The following is a 20,107-nucleotide window of genomic DNA, read 5'->3' on the forward strand; positions in this document are numbered from 1 at the left end:
ATTGCCGCCACCGCAGAAAGGCGCCTGCTGCCCTAAGGACTGCCCCGGCCGCCTGCCGCGGCAATGCAGCACACTGCTTGGGGGCAAAACAACAGGGACTGCCGCCCCTTGCAGATTGCCGCCCCAAGCACCAGCTTGGAATGCTGGTGCGTGGAGCCGGCCCTGGTCCTGGCTGAACCTACAAGCCCTGCTTGTGACTGTGTTCCTCCTGTCATCTAATAAACCTTCTGTTTTAGTGGCTGGCTGAGAGTCATGGTGAATCGAAGGAAGTGGGGGGTGCAGGGCCCTGACTCCTCCACACTGTGTGAACCAGGAGGTGGCTGTGAGAGGGTAGGAAGCAGAGTCCTTAAGACAGGGCCCTGGACTGGGACTCAGGGGAACCTGCTGGGCTGGGAAGTGGTCTGACGGCTTCAGTCAGGTGGGATAAACTAATTGGAAGGCCTGTATATCTTGGCAGTGCTGTCTGGTGAATGGGGAGTTACACCCCCCCTTCATGTCTTAGGGTGTCACCCAAGGCCCATTGACAGGAACCGGTGTGTTTCCATGGATTCTTATTCCCTTCCCCCAGCTGCACTTCTCCTGTTTGTGGGTGTCTGGGGGGAGCAATCAACAGAGTCTTTTGTTCTCTGATATTCCACAGTGAATTGTCTGGCACCTATGGGCCTACGCTGGGCATATGAAATAAATATAAGCAATGTACACACCTTGTCCACAGGAATGAATCTCGCCTGCAAACGTCTGATGGGGAAGCAGCTCAAACTGCAGTGGGAGAAAGGCTGGTTTCAGGCACCGGAGAGTGACACTAGGTTTAAATGAAAGCGGACGGAACTGGGCATGGAGAGAAGATGCAGCTTGTGGGCTCTGTCAGAACAAGGGCTGTGACTGTAGAAACAAAGGGTGGGGAGAGGCAGTAAAGAGATGAAGCACTTTATTTTGGGGTCTGTTTTCAAACAGACCAGTTACATGTGTCATTCCTGCCCTCAGCTGGAAGCAACCCCCGCCCGGTGCTGACGAGACCAGAGCCCTCACAGGTGATACTCAGGGTCTCTCCGGGCTTCACCGGTCCCAGGCTGGTCTGGACCAGCTGCACCGGGGAGAGGACACCTGGAGAAAGGAGGAACAGAGCTGAGTCTGGCCTGGAACCGGTGCACTCCCCACCTCGGTGTTTCTCAGTGTCCCATGAAATACTCACCCGAAGGGGCGGTGAACAGGAAAAGGGAGAAGGGGAGTGACGATGTCCTGGTGATGGTTAATGGAGACACTCCCCAGCGGGCAGGACCGGGCAGTTCTGTGTCTGGGGAGGGGCTGAGGCTCCTACAACCAGGGGTTTGTATTTAGCTAGGAACCCCCGGGGCAGGGATTTGCATGCCGGTCTCACCCAGCAGGCAGGGGAGTTGAAAGGGGCTGGGGGTTGGGTGGGGGGCTCTATGCACAGGGGAGAAGCAGCGAGCGGTGTTAAAGCTCCTGCTCTCTAGATAAATGCCAGAGAGATTTGATGACAACACAGAAGTCTCGACTCTTTGGTGCCGATTTACCCACTGGAACAGGAGCTGCAGTGTGGGCGAGGAAATATTCTTCTGGGAGAACATCACCCAATATGATCCTAAAAGGAAAACACAGATACACACAGAGAGATACACATACACAGACAGACACACACACACTCTCTGCGAGAAAGAGACACAGAGACACACACACACAGACACACGCACACGCACAGACACACACAGACACAAACTCTGACAGAGACACACACACAGATACACACAGACAGAGTCTGTGTGCAGGGGTCAGTTCAGCATCCAGCACTCCCGGCTGAACTGGCTTCGCTGCTCTGTTTAAAATCTACTTCCCCTTTTTGGAGGGTCCCTGCTCTGCTCTGTGTCACTGTGTCTCTGGCGCAGTAATAAGTGCCGGTGTCTGCAGCTGTCAGCGAGCTCAGCCGCAGATAATATTTGGTGTTGGAGGAATCCACGGAGATGGTGATTCGGCCTTGGAGAGATGGGTTGTAGCTTGTGCTCCCGGTCCAGTATCCCATCCACTCCAGCCCCTGGCCCGGGGCCTGGCGTATCCAGTTCCACCAGTAGCTGCTGGTGACGGTGCCCCCGGTGACAGTGCAGGTGAGTGTGAGCGTCTCTCCGGGCTTCAGCACCCCCTGGCCGGACTCCTGGAGCTGGAGCTGGGACAGGACACCTGGGGAAAGCCGGGATCGGTCAGATTCAAACCCACCTTCCCCCCTAGTCAGCGCCGCCTCCCGCAGCCTCCCGCCGACACTCACCTGGGGCCAGAGCCAGGAGGAGCAGGGGGAGGAGCAGAGAGTCCATTGTGCGCTAGGCGGGGACAACACAGAGCTCGCAAGGGGCAGCTCAGGGCCTGGGGACTGCGGGTCTGGGCGCCCCGGGGCCGCTACTTCAACACAGAGCCCGGAGCGGGGATTTGCATAAGGTGGGAGCGCCCCAGGAAGTTGGGGGGGGGGGAGAAAGAGAGAGAGATGATAAAAAGGACAGAGTAGGGGGCCCTCTGCCTCTCTGTGCCCACCCTGGACAGACAGAGTGTGTTACTGTGATGAAGTGGGGCTGTTCTTAATGTTTTCTCTGAATACTGGGGGGGGCAGGCCCTTCCCCCCCTGCAAGGGGATGCTAAAGGTGTGGGAGAACAAAGAGGTCAGGTGACCTCCTGGCCCCCGGAAAGGAACTGACCAGAGGAGGAGGGACTGGAGGGGGTTTCAGTCTGGAGCTGGCTGGGGATGAGGAGTGAAGTGCAGACGTGGGGGTCTGGCTCACTGCCCCCCAGAATGGACCCGGCCGAGGGATCCAGTTCGCTGTACCTACAAGCTCTGTTTTAGACCCTGTTCCTGTCATCTAATAAACCTCTGTGTTACTGGCTGGCTGAGAGTCACGTCTGACTGCGAAGTGGGGGGGCAGGACCCTGTGGCTTCCCCAGGACCCTGCTGAGGCGGGGTCACTGTGGGAAGCACACGGAGGGGCAGAGGATGCTGAATGCTCCTAGGAGAGACCCAGGAGATGAAGCCATATGAGCTTCTTGCCCTGCAGACAGTCTGCTCCAAGGGAGAGGAGGCTCCCCAAGGTCCTGCCTGGCTTTGTGGGGAGCAGTTCCAGAGCATCGCCCGGGGACTCCATGACAGTTACACACACACACAAATGCTTTGCTTGATTGCTGCAGAGGAGGAAAATACAAAACTCCATAGTGAATTGAACTCTCACACCTCACCGCTGTGTCTCTCATCAGTTTTTGGTGTCAATTCATTCACTTGTGTAGCCAAAGGACGCTCTGAAGAAGTCGAATTTCGGGCCCAGGAACTTCAGTTCTTATTCGGTATCTTTCCCTGTTTCAAAGCCCCAAACACTTCCCCCGATGCTTCCCAAACTCAACAGTTATTGATTATTGACGCCCGTTGATTGGCTATTGATAGGATGCACAGGTACGTAGCCGGGCAGGCAGTTAGCTGGCTCTATTATGGTATTAAGGGGAACTTGCGGTCCAGATTCCCTTGACATCTTCGCAAATCTCACCCTTATGTTTCCAAGAACAAGGAGCTCAGTTTCTGGAGGATTATGGACAATGCTCTTCTCTTCCAGAAAAACACGTTGGCAGAAGGGTTTCTGCGACTTTAAATAGTCTCAGAGGTCTTCTATTCCAGGGCTGGGGATGGGTCACTTTTTGGGGGTGGGGGGAGGCAGGGTGTATGCTGGGGATCTCTCAGTGAAATAACTTGGAATTGGCACCACGATCTCTGCTCCAGCCCCTGCACTGACACATCAGCTTTGAAGCTGATCTGACTATATGGGGACGTTAACCCGGATTCATTATTCGGCTTCAAGCCAAATCCCTGTTGCAACCTTCCCTGTGGCACCGCTAGCAGTGGCCGCTTTAATGTATTATTTCTGTGATGTGTCCAGTCCTCTCCAACCCCCACTGGAAATCCTGTCCATGTTACAGTGTCCGCGTCCGTTTCTTTCTCTGCCACAGACTCCCTGAGGGTCCCTGAGCAAGTCACTTAGCCTGGCTGGTCCTCACTTCCCCCTCAAATGGGAATAACTGCACCCCCCGCCCCGCCACACAGGGATGTGGTGAGGAGAGATACATTGATAAGAGTGTGAGGCTCAGATACTGCGGTGACGGGAGCCATAAAATTATCTACGATAGAAAAATAGATGATCACAGTGTGTCCCTGCCTCAGTTCCCAATACGGACTTACCAGCCTCCCAGAAGAGCTGTGAGGCTCAGTACAGATTGCAAGGCGCTCGGGTAACATGGTAGTGGCGCCCTTAAGAGAGCTCGGTAGAGAGGGCGAGAGAAAGAAGCAATGGCTGGAAAGTCAATACATATTCCCAGCTGGAAAGGGAATAGACACTGTCCAGACCAGGGAAGATTTGTGTGTGTGTATCGCTGGGGTGAATGAGCCTTCTTTTGGGGGTGTCCGGGCTCCTGTATCCTTATCACCTGCGCTGGATGGAAGGACAGGGGGTTTGGTGTGAGGATGAATGTGGCTGGTGACAGGGAGACCATGGCAAAGAGCTTTAAAAATTTTATAGGGTTACTAAATCCCCCCGTGCTTTGATTGTGGGAGGTCAAACTCTTTCCTACAGGGACACAAGATCATTGGGTATGTGTTGCACAAAGTCACCCCGTTTACTTTTAGCGGAAAGATGGGATGAGAAAGTCAGCAGGGAGAATTTACACGGACTGAATTAAACCGTCAGAATGTAAATCAGTTCAGCACCTGTGTGCAGACACGTTTTCACGGAGCGATCACTTTTCACTGGTTTCTATTTCTGTCTTCATGAATTTTCACCACGTGCAAGTGAAAGCAGAGGCTGTCCCTTTACTGCCATCTAGCGGACAGGTGGGTCTCCTGCTTTTCTAGATTAATCAGCGTCACAGAGGCGTGAAACTCTATGTAGGCTCCGCTTCCCGTTTTTGTCCGGTCCCTGCTCTGCTCTGTGTCACTGTGTCTCTGGCGCAGTAATACACGGCGGTGTCTGCAGCTGTCAGCGCGCGGAGCTGCAGGGAGAACTGGTTCTTGGAGGAGTCAGTGGAGATGGTGATTCGGCTCTGGAAGGAGGAGGCGTAGTTCGTGTTCCACGTGGAACCGCTGTAATATCCCCGTCCCAGCCACTCCAGCCCTGTCCCTGGGGGCTGCCGGATCCAGTGCCAGCCGTAACCACTGGTGATGGTGTAACCCGAGACAGCGCAGCTCAGCGTGAGGGTCTCCCCGGGCTTCACCGCTCCTGGGCCGGACTGGACCAGCTGCACCTGAGAGAGGACACCTGGGGAAAAGAACAGAGCTGACTCTCGCCTGGAACCGGTGCACTCCCCACCTCGGTGTTTCTCAGCGTCCCATGAAATACTCACCTGATGGGGCGGCGAGTAGGAAAAGGGAGCAGAGCAGTGACAGTGTCATGGTGATTGTTAATGGAGACACTCCCCAGCGGGCAGGACCGGGCAGTTCTGTGTCTGGGGAGAGACTGAGGCTCCTAGAACCGGGGGTCTGTATTTAACCAGGAACCCCTGGGGCTGGGATTTGCATGCGGGTTCCCCAGGGTGGGTATAAGAGATGACAGGGGATGAGCCCTCAGTACATGGCGATGTCCTCTCGCGACAGTGTTACCAGATCTGCCCATTACTTTGGGGTCTGCTCCTTTATTTGGGTTACTCTTTGGGGGGCAGGGGGTTCTGTAATTCTATCAATGTACAGCTTGTGTCACGTGTGTTTTCATGTGAATCTCTACTTCTCCCTTATGTCAGCACGTTCAAGCTGACCCCTTATGTGTCCCTGGACTCAATGGACTGGGTCAAGCAGCACTTTCAAGCTGCCACCCTTATGTTTCCCAGATTCAGCAGGTCCCTATCCCCACTCTCACGTCACAATTGTACTGGTAGTAACCTACTTGATGAGCAAACCCCGCAGGATTTGCCGTGCTACAGGGATTTTTAGCTCAGGTGAAAGAAGCGTTGCTGCAGAGTGAATGGGGGAAGCTAAAAACACAAAGGAGTAAAGTTCAGCGAGAGAGAGAGAAGCAACCAGCTTAACCATAAAAGTTATTTATTGAATACAAGTGATAACTACACAAGGAGGCTAAACCCACAGAACATACATTATTCAAGGTTAATACCTAAGGTAGAAGGGAAAACAGAGAGAGAGAGAGAGAGACAAAGAGGAGGAGGATCTCACTGCTCCCTGAAGCTTGAACTGGTCGGTGTTCCCAGGTGATGGTGGTAGCTCAGGGTCCTGAGTATGGGAGACAGGCAGATCCCCCAGCAAGATCAGTCAGGAGATGGAGTCCCAGTGGAACTGATGCATAGCTTCAATCTAAGCACCAGAACACTGACTTGCATATAGGGAGGGTTTTTTGCAGAGAAAGAACAATGGAGATGTCTTAATCTTGTCACCCTTGTCAGGCGGGGTCTAGCTGTGTCTCCCAACACCCTTCACTGCTCTCTGCAGGCCTTTCTCTGGTCCCTCTTGGTTCAAGCAGAGTCGGGGGGTATCCCTCAAGAGTCAGGCCAGAGACTGCGCCCTGGTGCCCCCCAAGCACAGAGCAGACTGGTATCAACAGGTGTCCCCTTTACACCCCAGAGAGACAGTGCGCTCATCTCAGTGCCCATGGAATGGGAGGCGGCGGGTTGGAGAGTCTAGAGGAGAGGGTCCTGGGCTGGGACTCAGGAGAATCTGCTGGGACAGGCAGTAACATGCGGGTTGGTGGGGGGGGAGTACCAGGTAGACCTCTGTCCCGTGAGTGCCGTGTGGGGGACGGGAGAGCCACCCCCACCCTTCGTGTCACAGGGTGTGATCCAAAGGCTGCTGAAGTCAATGGGTGTCTCTCCAGTGGAGCAGGGGCTAGTGCGAAATGGGCTGGGTGAATAAAATCAGTACGTGCGATGGACGGGCCGGGTCAGTAGAAGTGAGATCGTCCTGGGAATCTGTTGGGGGAGGAGCCGCAGTGGCGGGGAGAGAAATCAGAGAATGGTAGGACTGGAGGGGACCTGGAGACGCCTTCGAGTGGAGTCCCCTGCACTCCTGGCTGGGCGCAGTGTGATCCAGACCAGCCCTGACCCGTGTTTGTTTCCCGGATCAGAGACCGAGAAATACCTTCAGTGAGCGGGGAGGGGGCTGGGCATGGAGAGAAGACGCATCTTCAGGGCTGTGTTGTGATTACAGAGGCGAGGGGCCCTCGGCTGGGAATGAACAGTCCAGCTACTGCGGGTGGGTGTGTCACGGGCCCTGCTGTGTGACCCTGGGAAGTCATTTCCCCAGGCGGTGCCTCGCCTTCCCCTTTGTCTGTGCAGTCTGTGAGCTCTTCAGGGCAGGGCCAGAAAGCAGGTGCCCAGGGCAGTGACCCCTTCTGGGCTGGGGAGTGAGGGCACCAATGTCACATTGACAATAACCGCAACTCCTAATGTCCCGTTATCTACACCAGGAACGAGAATACATTGAGTCCGCTAGGGAACGTGGCTGAAAGCTAAATGGGGTCATGTGGCAAAATGCGACATTTCCTCTCCCGAATCTGGGTTGTAAGGCGGGGAGGTGGCGCATCCAGTTTCTATTCTAGTCTATTCTGTCTGCACGTTCCGATACAGAGGTTACCACAGCATCTGGGCGCCTCCCTGTGCATTGCTCTCACTCACCTTGCAGTTCCTATCACTGTGTGAGGTTTCACAAATTCCCATGTCCGTCCCAGCCCTATGCACAGTGACATCATCAGTTCTTCCAGCGAGGCTCAGTGGTGAATCCTGAGGTGTGAACGGCAGGTGAGTGGGAGGGAAGCAGCGGGGGATGGGAGCAGGGCCGGCTCCAGAGCCCAGCGGGGCAAGCAGCCGCGTGGGGCGGTCCTTTCCCGGGGGGGCGGCAGCCTGGACCGGCGGACCTGCCGCAGTCATGCCTGCGGGAGGTCCACCGGACCCCCGGGAGCAGCGGACCTGCCAGTTCGCTGGTCCCGCGGCTCGGCTGGACCTCCCGCAGGCATGACTGCGGCTGCTCAACCGGAGCTGCAGGACCAGCGAACCGCCCGCAGCTGCGGGAGGTTCAGCCGAGCCGCGCGACCAGCGGACCCTCCGCAGTCATGCCCGCGGGTGGTCCGCTGCTCCCGCGGCTCGGGGGCGCCTCCCGGGCATGACTGCTTGGGGCGGCCAAATTTGTAGAGCCGCCCCTGGATGGTAGCAGACCGGGAGAGTCGGGGTTTGCCGGTGATTTCCTTGTTTAACCCTTAGTCCTGCAGTGAGAAGTGACATTGTTGTCACTGCTGTTCTGCAATATCAGGGTATCGACTGCTTGTGTGAACGTTATGACACCTTCACTTGTAGAGATTCTCGCTCCTTCTCTGCACCTGTCTCTGTGTGTCTGAGAGGAAAATCCCAGCATTAAATGCCCTGAATGTCTGTATAGCAACCGCTTCCCCTTTTTGTGCCAGTCCCGCTTTGCTCTGAGTCACTGTGTGTCTGGCGCAGTAATAGGTGCCGGTGTCTGCAGCTGTCAGCGAGCGGAGCTGCAGCAAGAACTGGTTCTTGGCGGTGTCTGCGGCGATGGTGATTCGGCTCTGGAAAGCCGGGGCGTAGTTGGTGCCCTGGCTAGGTCCGTATATATACCCCATATATTCCAAGCCTTTCCCAGGAGCCTGCCGGATCCAAGCCCAGTCGTAGTTAGAAGAAATGGAGTTACCAGACACGGTGCAGGTCAGTGAGAGGGGCTCTCCGGGCTTCACCACGCCGGGCCCGGACTGGACCAGCTGGATTTGGGACCGCGCACCTGCAAAGACAGGACACGTTACAGTTAAATCCTGACCTCTCTTCCTCGGGGTTCGATCATTTCCCCCGAAATTCTCCTCCTGACTTACAGGGCGAGATGGCGAGTAACACCAGGAGCGGCAAAACCTTCTCCATCTTCTTTAAAAGGTGAGAAAAAGGACAAAGAACGAAATTCACTTCAGCCCCTGGGCAGGCGGGTCCCGAGAGAACCCAGGAGCTGCTATTTAAACGGGGATCCTGGCCGGGAGATTTGCATAAAGATCAGACACTCCGACATCACCCTTGAAAAGAGGCTGAAACCGCCCCAGCTCTTCAGCTCAGTTGCGCTCTCATGTCTGTGTAATAGGGCGGGAAATGAACCGGCGGTCAGCGAACGCTGTGTGATCTGGCCTCTTTCTTTCATCAGACTAGGAGTCTCCCAATGAACTGAATAGGCAGCAGCTTTAAAACAAAGGGAAGTAGGTACCTCTTGAAAGCGTGCACAGCCTGAGCCAACCTGTGGAACTTGTGGCCAGGGGATGCCCTTAAGGCCAAAACTAAAACTGGTTTTTAAAAGAATTAGATGAATTCACGGAGAACATAAAGCATAAGCCAGGCCTTACTGGGTCCGCCAAATGTCCATCTGGCCCAGTCTCCTGTGGTCTGGAGGTGCCAATGCCAGGTCCCCAGAGGGAATGAACAGAACAGGGAATCTGAGAGTGATCCACCCCCTGTCACCCATTCCCAGCTTCTGGCAAACAGAGGCCAGGGACACCATCCCTGCCCAGCCTGGTTAACAGCCATTGATGGACCTGTCCATGAATTTAGCTCGTTCTTTTTTTTAATCCTGTTATAGTCTTGGCCTTCACAGCATCCTTTGGCAGGGAGTTCCACAGGTTGACTTTGCATTGTGTGAAGAAATATTTCCTTTCAAAGGCAGATTTACATTGAAACAAAGGGTTTCTCTGGCACCGGGCCCCCCAATGACAGGGGGCCCCAGGGACTGGCAGCTGGGGGGGCAGAAGCTTGGTCCTGCTGACGCCTGGAGCTCACGCTGCAGGATCCGCCCCCACCGGCAGTCAAGCTCCCCCATCTCCCGCCTCTTCCCCCTCCCTCCCAGCACTTCCCCCACCGTCCAACAGCTGTTTTCCGGTGCTCTGGGAGGGGGAGGAGCTGGATCGCAGCGCACTGGGGGAAGGAGGCAGAGAAGAGGGGGGTGGAGAAGGGGTGGAATCAGGGCAGGGCGGAGCAAATGCGGGGCCCCGCCCTACACATACACCCCCACGCCCCTGCTGTGAGCCTCAGGGAAGGGGGCTGGGGTGGGGCAGGGGGCTGGGAGCACCCCACCACCCCAGCCCACACACCATCCCACTGCCCTGACTCCTGCACCCCCCTCACATACACCCAGCCCCCTGTCCTCCCTGACTCCTGCACCCCCACAACATTCCTACCTGCACCCCTCGCACCAAATGGAGCTGCCCCAGGTAAGTGCTCCACACCCCAACCCCCTGCCCCAGGCCTGAGCCCCCTCCCTCACCCTGGCCAGATCCTGCACCCCAACCCCCAGCCTGCTCCTGCACCCTAACTTCCTCCCAGATGCTGCGCCCCCTGCCCTGAGCCCCTTCCCGCACCCTAAATCCTCGCCAGATCCCGCACCACAACTTTTTAAATATTATTTTTATAAAGTTCTCTTATCCAAAGCACTTTACAGTAGTTAGCTAATGGTACCAACAATACTTGGAAAGATCGTTAAATGATCAATCAATCAAGGTACTTTATTTTCACTTTACTTTCATGTACTTGATATTACCTAGAGGAGGAGGATGAAATGACAAACGGGAGCAGGGGGGAGATAAGAGAATTTTCTTTTTCTTGGCTGGGTCTCCAGGAAGGGCCCCCAAAATGAAGCTGAGCACAGGGCCCCAGTAACTCTAAATCCGCTACTGCTTCCTTTTCTTTGGTTTAAACCTGCTGCCTGTTCATTTCATGTGGTGACCCCTAGTTCTTGTGTTATGAGGCTAAGTGCATCCATGGCTATTAGCCAAGGTGGCCAGGAACACCCCCCCCCCCCCATGCTCCCGTTGTCTCTAGAACTCTGGCTACCAAAATCCGGGACTAGACGACAGGGGATGGATCACTCAACAAACTGCCCTTTTCTGTTCATTCCTTAGGCAGCACTTGGCTTTGGTCCCTGTCAGAGGAGAGGCTACTGAGCTAGATGGACCATTGCTCAGACCCTGTAGATCCAGCGCTATGTCCAAGAGCAGGTTCTGTTACTGGTGCCCATCACCGTAACTTTGGGCACCTCCTGTTTGTTATTTGATTATAAAGTTGTTGTTCCTTTGAGATGAAATCAGTATGATGATGTTGCCTTGAATTTTGCAAAGAGGGCTCTGCGATTCTTTGTCCTTTCCCGACATTGATAGGTCTTGTCCCGCCCCGCGGTGCCCTGGGAACAGGGGATGATATGACGGGACACCGGGAATTATGAGCTGTCCCCACCCAGGCTGCTGCATAATCGACTCCGCTCCCTGCCTGGTGCTGGCTGCGGTAGGATTCCATTCTGCTCCGGAGCAGCGCCCCCGTCTGGCCGCATCCAGAGCTGCAGCTCCTGCTGTCAGAGAAAGGCCTCACGCATCGCTGGCTGGATGTGGGAGTGAGACGCCCGAGTGGGGAGGGGGGATTTTTGTAGGTGGGGACCGGGCAGGGAGAGAGATGAGCTGAGTTACCCACTTCCTCTCAGGCGGTGTCTGGCAGAGACCGGACCGGAACCCGAATCTCCTTAACCCAGTCCCGCGCCTTTCCCCTAATCCTACCCCGGCTTCCTCCCCTAACGAGCTGCAGCGGGAGGGCTGATTTTTGGAGGCGCTGGGCCCCGGCAGCCAGGAGCGGCGCCAGGGTTTTGGGCGCCCTAGGGCTGGCTCTAGCGGCACGCCGCGGGGGGCGCTCTGGCGCTCTCCGGTCCCGCGGCTCCGTGGACCTCCCGCAGGCTGCTCCACCGGAGCCGCGGGACCAGCGGACCCTCCGCAGGCACGTCTGCAGGAGGTCCACCGCAGCCACCAGCCGTCCTCCCAAATCCTGGCGTCCTAGGTCGCCTAAATGGAAGCGCGGCCCTGCCGGCAGCTCTCACTGACTTCAGGCAGAGCAGTGCCCGCTTAGCGCCTCTGACACTGGCTCCTCCGGGCTGACATTTCCTAAAGCGGTGTCTGAGTTTGGCGATTCGCCTAGCGCCTTAGGAGCCAAGACAAAAATCTCAGGGTCTAAATCGTCCAGGCCATCACTGTTGCCATTGGGTAAATCCACGTAGGGGCTGTGGGTACCCAAATCCCACTCGTGTTAGTGGGAGGTGGGTGCCCAAATACCCTAGGCGGCTTGGGTAATCTCCCCCTTAGTGAGCCTGGCCTCAGTTCTTCGTCTGTAAAGCGGGGTTAATGAGGCTTCCCTGGCTCGGTGCGGATTGTGACGGTCAGATCCAGGAATGGTTGGGCGTCGCTTACAGATAGAGAAGAACAGAGACAGTTTGCGGTCTGGGCATCCAGCTGCCAGCGAAATCCCACGAGATTCTGGCTCCGAAATGCCGCGGGGTTCTAAATAACCCCGCACCCTTAATCCACGGAGCCCATCCCCTGCGTGTTGTACACCGGGGTGTGGGGCGGGCGTGCGGCTAATGTGAAATTTGCGGATATGGGTGGGGTTTTGGAACAGGATTTAAGGGAACTGGGCTCTCCAAACCCGCTGGATTTGGGCGCGTTTTGAATTGTTGACGTCATTTGAGTGGGGTTGGAAAGAGAATTTGGAAATCAATCCCGTGGTTGTAAAGAGGCAGATGCTCACATAAAACGCAGGAGGAACCAGCGCAGGGGAAGTAAGAGGATTCAGAATATGGAGCAGGGATTGGGGTAAAGGCGGGGCAGGAGGGACGCCGGGAAGTTGGCGGACAGGAAAGCGGCAGCTTCTGGGCTGTAGCCAAAGGAGGCTTGTGATTGTGGTTGGGTCGGGGCTGCCTGGGACACACACTGGGAAGGCGGCAGAATATGGCTGGCGGGGATATTAAACCTCCTTCTTCTGGGTTTGAACCAGTGATAGTCAAACCTCAGGGATTAAAGAGCCGATTTAGTGATCGACATTACCCGAGAGAGCCACAGCGTGAATGACAGGAGATGTTTAATGTGTCGATACACATAAATGTTTGTATCTTGTATTTGTATTGATATTTGTATATCTATAGCTATCAAACCTCCAACAGTGCTGGGAACGAGACCTGCCGGTGCTTGTCTGATTGGTTCTCCCTGGGGGAGCCCTGCGATGGGATCTCTGTGTGTCCGTGTTACAAGGAGCTGCGTTAGGAGACGAGGAACCCCCCCCCCCGCCCCAACCTCCTTTGGGCCCGTGTCTCACCCCGCTTCTAGTGGAGACGTGAGTGTGACAGGGCCCCGAGTGACTCTAGACAATCCGCTCCCCCTTTTTGTACCAGCCCCGCTTTGCTCCGTGTCGCTGTGTGTCTCTGACGCAGTAATAGGTGGCGGTGTCCGCAGCCGCGAGGGAGGCCAGCTGCAGGGAGAACTGGTTCTTGGAGGTATCCGAAGAGATGCTGGTCCGGCTTTGGAGAGACGCGGTGAACCACTTTCTCCCGTCGTGTGGGTATATACGTGCTACCCACTCCAGCCCTTTCCCGGGGGGCTGCCGGACCCAGTCCCAGGCGTAGCTGCTGCTAGTGATAGAGACCCCGGAGACAGCGCAGGTGAGTGCGAGGGTCTGTCCGGGCTTCACCGCCCCCGGGCCGGTCTGGACCAGCTGCACCTGGGAGAGGACACCTGGGGAGAGGGAAACAAAACATGGAGGAAATTAGCCACCGAAGGAATCTGTGCATCTGTCCCGATTCTCCCGCTGTCCGAGAGACACTCACAGGTGAAGGCGGAGAACAAGGGAAGGAAAAGCCACAGACAGTTCATCCTCCTTTTCAAACTCCCCAGCGGGCAGGACCGGGCAGTTCTGTGTCCGTGGAGAGACTGAGGCTCCTAGGATCAGGGGTTGGTATTTAACAGGAACCCCCCGGGGCAGGGGCAGGGATTTGCATGCGGGTCTCCCCAGCGGGTATAAAGGGAGGGACACCGCTAGGCAGGGAGCGCTGTCTGTGGGAAGCAGCGTCCCGCATCCTCTCACGTCTTAGCGTGTGACCCAAAGTCAATTCACCGTCACTGGAGCCCTTCAGGGAAGCAAGGGGCTGTGGATCGGGTCCCTACACTGGGGGCTTCCAATCCAGCCGCGCCTGGTGCCGAATGCCCCGGGCAGAGCTGAACAATAGAAACAAGAGAGGGGAGATGTCCAGAGACGTGACACTGTCCCGGGAGTGTTGGATGGGGAAGGAGCCGCAGCTGCGGGAGCCGCCCGCACAGGCTGTTTCCAGGCACCAGAGAGCGAGAATCCGCTTCAGGGGGAGGGAGCGAGCTGGGCACGGAGGGGCGGGGCGGGTTGTGGGCTCTGTCAGAGTAAAGGCCGTGACGGCAGTAACCCGGGGACAGTCTGAGCCCACGCTCGGGGGAAACGCATCGCCCTAGTGTCCGCTGCTGTTCCTGTAGCAGAGACACCTGTGAGGGGGAGAGACTGTGAGCTGAGAGACACACGCTGCTGGAGGGAGTGAAACCTGCTCCGTGTACAGGTGTGTGTTAGGCTGAACCCAGAGAGCCCCTTACACCGGCATGTAAAGTATCCGGTGACCCCATTCCAAGCTGCGCGGTTCCGGACACTGTTCAGAAAGGCAGGGAATGGCTCAGGGACAACCAATATTCTTGGGTCATACACTCTGCTCTTTCTCTCCAACACCGGGGCGTCCACGGAGACGGCTGACAAAATGTCTGCTCATGACCCAGAGGAGAAAGAGGGCAAACTGGACTGGCGTAAGGTGCCTTTACACTGGTATCACCTCATCCAAAGCAGGCATTGCACTGTTATAACTACACGGGTGAAAACATTATACCCCTACCTCAAGCAGTGTTATGAGTTCAACAGCTGTGTGCGGACTGGAGCTGAGTGCTCTAGGGAGTCATGACTGGTTTAGAAACAGAGTTACTCCGGTTTGTCTTGGGCCTTGTCTGCAGGGGAAATTAGTTTGGGTAGAACCTAAAATGTGAATTTAAATCCATGTACGTATCCTGGTCTAACCCCAAGTGTGCACTCTCCTTTGGGTAGAAAAGTGCCTTTCCAGGGTTTAGCGTCTATCCCCTGGCCTGCACTTGGACTAACTTCTTTCTTTCTTTCTTTCTTTGTTCACAATTGAGTAAAAGGTGTCTCTGTACTGGAGCGGTGGCTATTAGGAAAATGTGTTGGGCGTATGAAATTGATATAAATGGCCTCCGGGAAACGACACTCTTGTGGGAATGTCCGATGGGGAAGGAGCAGCATCTGAACGTGGGGGAAGGGCTGGTTTAGGCCGCAGAGCCTGAAAAGCAGCTGTGGTGAGAGGGATGGAAAAGGGGATGGAGAGAAGAGGCAGCTCCTGGCTTTGTCAGACCACAGGCTGTGGTGGCAGGACACAGGGCAGAATCTGACCCGCAGGCTGGGGAGAAACCAAGCGCCTTATAATAGGTGTGTTTCATGTAGAAGAACTGCCTCGGGGTGAGGGTGGGCGGGAGAAACACTGCTGCCCCCTAAGGCAGGAATGGGATCTGTGGTGCTGATTTGTGTTTCCGTGCGCTTGTGTCAGTGCTACCTTCTACTGCAGGGGCGGGCAAACTTTGTGGCCTGAGGGCCGCTTCGGATTTCAGAAATTGTATGGAGGGCTGGTTAGGGGAGACTGTGCCTCCCCAGACAGTCAGGCGTGGCCCGGACCTCGCCCCCTATCGGACACCTCTGGCTTCTGACCCCCTGAGAGCGCCCTGGCACTCCTGTCCCATCCAATCCCCTCCTGCCCCCTGTCAGCCCCGGAACCCCCGCCCCCGATTGCAGAAGAAATCAGGGAGAGGAGCCCCTGGGTCCTGAGTGATTTTGTGTAACTCCACACTCCCATTAATCTTTCCCTGCCTGTTCATGTAACCATTGTAATGAAACAAATGCATTTATTTTCTCAGGGAGTCTGACGAGATCCTGCGGTAGCTGAAAGGCAAACGGTTTGCAGGAAAAGGGGGTAAGTTCTGGATTCTCTGTGAAAAATCTATTCCTCTTCAACTCAGTCCCTTCTTTCCTCCCTGTCACTGGGCTACTTCTGGCACAGTAATAGGTTATAGCGTCTGCAGATGCGAGGAAACATTGCTGCAGGGGGTGTCCAAACACTGACGGTTAAAGAGAATGTGTGGGATTGAGCTTTTGTGTTAATTATTATCATTCAATGGCTTCCCCCCCCCGCCCCCAGAAAGACCTAAGGGAGTTAGGCAGCCAAATCTCATTGAATGTAAAATTCCATTGAGTTTTCATATAATTTCACTTCATTTGCAATCCCATTGGGAACAATTCAGTACTTTTCATAGCTATTAAGGCCAGACGGGATTACCAAGGGACATGATCACCTAGTCTGACCTGCTTAACACAGGGCACTGAACCTCACCCGACGATTCCTGCAACAACCCATAAATAATCTTCGAGTTTTAGTATCTGTTTTAGTAAAACCTGTGTGTGGCGCAGATTATCATCCACCTTCCTCTGAGAGACAAAGTGAGTGAAATAATATCTGTGATTGGACCAACTTCTGTTGGTGAAAGAGACAAGCTGTGTGGCTACACAGAGGTCTTCTTCAGGTCTGACCTTTTCCAGACCTGCAGAGACGCTCTGTGTTGCGCAAACACGTGTCTCTTTCACCACTGGAAGTTGTTTCAGTAGCAGATATTACCTCACCCACCTTGCGTATCTTAATATTTTTGGCACCATCATGGCTACAACAACAGTGCAAACATCCTTCCTCCGAAGCATCAGCTACCGTTGGAGGTAGGATACCGGATTAGACAGACCTCTAATCTCATCCGATATCTAATCATGTTTCTATGAGAGAGAAAAAAACTCACTTGTTCCTTTCAGAGTTTCGGATTACAAGAGCATTCTCACTCTCTCTCGCTTTCTCTCTGGGGATGCTTGTATCACTGCTCCTCCTACCGGAAGGAAATCTGGGGCGTGCGTGTGTGCATGTGTGTGTGTGTGTACACACGTTCTACACTCACAGGGGTGATGATGTAAGTATCGATGTGATTCCAATCCCATTGAGATTAACCGTTTCGACTTTCTCTGTGTGAACACTCATGCACTGGTTATAAACCTTGCTTCCAGCATTTTTCCTGGCTCCCAAGCTGAACCGCTGGAATGAATTTGAAACAGAAAAAAGAGCGTGCTCACACCAAAGTGGCACCCATTTAACTAAACTGATTTATATTGATTCGGAGTAATTGATATTTGTAGATTAGTCCCCAGGGAGCAGTAGCAGTTATTCTTTAAGGTCACCGTGCCATGATTCTCAGGAATGTTTAGCACAGGAGTCTATTTGGGGAGCGGGGAGGTGGAAAGGGGAAACAGAAGATGTCCCTTCATTTCCATCTAGTGCAAATGCCCTGGGTTTGTGTTTCCCTTTCTCTAGGCAGATAAATTACAGCAAGACAAGAGGCCTGAAAGTCTGCTCAGAATCCACGCCCCCTTTTTGCACGGTTCCCTGCGTGCTCTGTGTCACTGTTTCTGCCTGGCGCAGTAATACCTGGCGGTGTCTGCAGCTGCCAGGGAGCTGCAGGGAAACCTGGTTCTTGGGGGAATCAGGGGAGATGGTGATTCGGCTCTGGAAGGATGAGCCGTAGTTTTTCTGCCGGGTGGAACTGCTGTAATATCCCCGTCCCAGCCACTCCAGCCCTTTCCCGGGGGGCTGCCGGACCCAGTGCCAGGCGTGACCGGTAGTGATGGAGTGGCCCGAGACGGTGCAGGTCAGGGTGAGGGTCGCTCCGGGCTTCGCTGCTCCCGGGCCGGACTGGACCAGCTGGATCTGGGCACGGACACCTGCAAAGAGGAGGGAATTTATTTCAGGAATTATAATACTGTTCAGGTTCAGATACTCCCCGGGGACTCCCCCTGCTCTGTTGAAGTCAAGGGACATTTCTCGCTCCCGTACAAGCGAAGCAGAACTTTCCCTACCGCCTCCCACAGACACTCACCAGAATGGGTGGCTAAGAGGAAAAGGAAGGCGAAGAACGAGTCCATGAGGGTCTGAAATCACGAGCAGACTCCCCAGCGTCCGGCGCGGGCAGTTCAGTGTCTGGGGAGAGACTGAGGCGCCTAGAACCAGGGGTTTGTATTTACACAGGAACCCCCGGGGCTGGGATTTGCATGCGGGTCTCACCCAGCGGGAATGGGAGATGAAAGGGGCCGGCAGGGAGCTGGTTCTGGGCTAAATGGAGGAAACAGGTCGAGGTGCTGCTGCCCTGCAGCGGAGCATGGGAGAATTGACCAGCTGCTAAATTCATTCCGGTTGCAGGGGCCTGGCCCTTTCCATCTGGCGAAACTCGGGGTGATGATCTCTCAGATCAGCTTCGCGGGCAGAAAAGTAAAGAAGTGCATTCTGGGTAACTGGGAACTAACCTTAGGTAGAGTTAGCGCCTGGCTCTGCTCCCAGTGAAGACAGCGATGGAATGGCCAGGGTCCAGCCCCGCCCCCCCAATGACAGCAGGGAGGGAGGGAGGGAGATCTGAACTAGTCCCGCAGAGAGCAGTGATGTCAGGCAGGGTTTGAACCAGTGTAAATGAGCAGAATCTGGTTTTCATTGGCTGAACTAACAGGAGGATTGGGCCAGATGGAGACGGGTCTGAGTCCAGCAGAACTGGGTGGGAAATAGGCTGTTTCCCCTCAAAAACTTGTATCTGTCAGAAAGAAAGAAAGAAATATTGAAAAGTACAAATTTACAATAATCTACAAAAAACAAAATATCTTTCAACCAAATGCCCCAAATAGATATTTTCTGGAAAAACTGTAGCTAAATTCCTAATTGTCCATTGCAGAAAAGCTCTGACGGGAAATTTTTGCCATCCATTTCAGTCACTGATATGCCCTAAATTCCATAGTGTTTGAGCCCCTCACAATCTTCAGGTTTCAGAGTAGCAGCCGTGTTAGTCTGTATCCGCAAGGTGCCACAAGTACTCCTGTTCTTTTCACAATCTTCAATGTGTTTCCGCTCATAACTCTCCCGTGAAGTAGCGAAGTGTCATTATCCCCATTACACAGACTGAAAACTGAGGCAGAGAAAGACAGATTCTCAGAGGGATTTAGGTTCCTAAACATCCAGATAGGAAGGTATTGGGATTTTCAAAAGTACCCAGGTGTCAACAACTCATTGAAATCAGTGGGAGTTAGGGAAATACCTACACCGTAAGCACCTAAATATGGTAAAAACAGGTGGCCGTTGGTGAGCTAAACTGCTGAGGTACTTAGGCATCTAGTGGGATTTGCACATCTGCAACTTTAGGTGCCCAGCTTTGGAAATCTGGCCTAGAGGGACTTGTGCAAGGCGAGTCTTGTGCTTAGGGAGGCTCTGGAATCTCCATCACTGGAGATTTTGAAGAGCGGGTTCGACAAACACTGTCAGGGATGGTCCAGAAGATAAAACTTAGTGCTGCCATGAGTGCAGGGAACTGGCCTAATGACCTCTCGAGGTCCCTTCCAGTCCTACTATTCTGTGATTCTGGGGGAGGGGGGCAGTCACAGAGACTAACGAACGGCCGGATTTTTAAACGTGTTTCAACGGGAATTATTAGGCGCCCGAATGCGTTTATAAATCTGGCTCTAAGTGATTTGCTCAGGTCTTGCAGAGCAGTAAACGGGGCAGCTGCGCCTCTGGCCAGCTCCCTGGTCCCCGAGTCCCACTTTCTCCCGGTCAGTGAAGATTCGAACTATTTAGGGGAAACCCACTGGAAACATTTCAGGGTTGGAAACCAGCTATCCGCGCAAGGGGGCGGGAAGATCTCAGGCGCCTTGGGAGAGGGCAGGGCGGCTGTGACAGGGAAGAGACGTAGCCGCCCCATTCAGGGAGACTCTCCCCTCCCGGCGCTTGTCCCGGCGCGTATCACCGTGGGTCCCACCTGGTGCAGTAATAGGTGGCGGTGTCCGCAGCGGTCAGGGAGCGGAGCTGCAGGTAATACTCGTTCTTGGCGTCATCTTTGGTGATGCTCGCTCGGGTTTGCAGGCCGGGGGCGTAGTTCGTGCTCCCGGAGAAATGGATGCGCCCCACCCATTGCAGCCCTTGGCCGGGGAGTTCGCGCACCCAGTTCCACCAGGCGCGGGTAGCGATGGAGTCCCCCGACACTGCACAAGTCACCGTGAGGGACTCTCCGGGCTTCACCACTCCCGGGGCGGACGGGACCAGCCGGATCTGCGAGAGGACACCTTGGCAAAGGGGGAGACAAGG

The 20,107-nt window shown here is 54.8% G+C and overlaps 3 gene segments (V, D, J or C); all 3 read right to left on the minus strand.

The window, feature by feature from the left end:
• Positions 1–4,917: 4,917 nt before the first annotated feature.
• Positions 4,918–5,425, minus strand: LOC123347477. The segment is given in 2 exon segments: positions 4,918–5,291; positions 5,377–5,425. Coding segments are annotated over 2 exon segments (423 nt in total).
• Positions 5,426–8,315: 2,890 nt separating this feature from the next.
• On the minus strand, positions 8,316–8,937 carry LOC123347478. The segment is given in 2 exon segments: positions 8,316–8,767; positions 8,856–8,937. Coding segments are annotated over 2 exon segments (498 nt in total).
• A 4,251-nt stretch (positions 8,938–13,188) lies between these two features.
• LOC123347479 lies at positions 13,189–13,750 on the minus strand. The segment is given in 2 exon segments: positions 13,189–13,559; positions 13,652–13,750. Coding segments are annotated over 2 exon segments (417 nt in total).
• Between the last annotated feature and the right edge of the window lie 6,357 nt (positions 13,751–20,107).

This window comes from Mauremys mutica, chromosome 13, assembly GCF_020497125.1.
Source record: "Mauremys mutica isolate MM-2020 ecotype Southern chromosome 13, ASM2049712v1, whole genome shotgun sequence".
Lineage (NCBI taxonomy): Eukaryota > Metazoa > Chordata > Testudines > Geoemydidae > Mauremys > Mauremys mutica.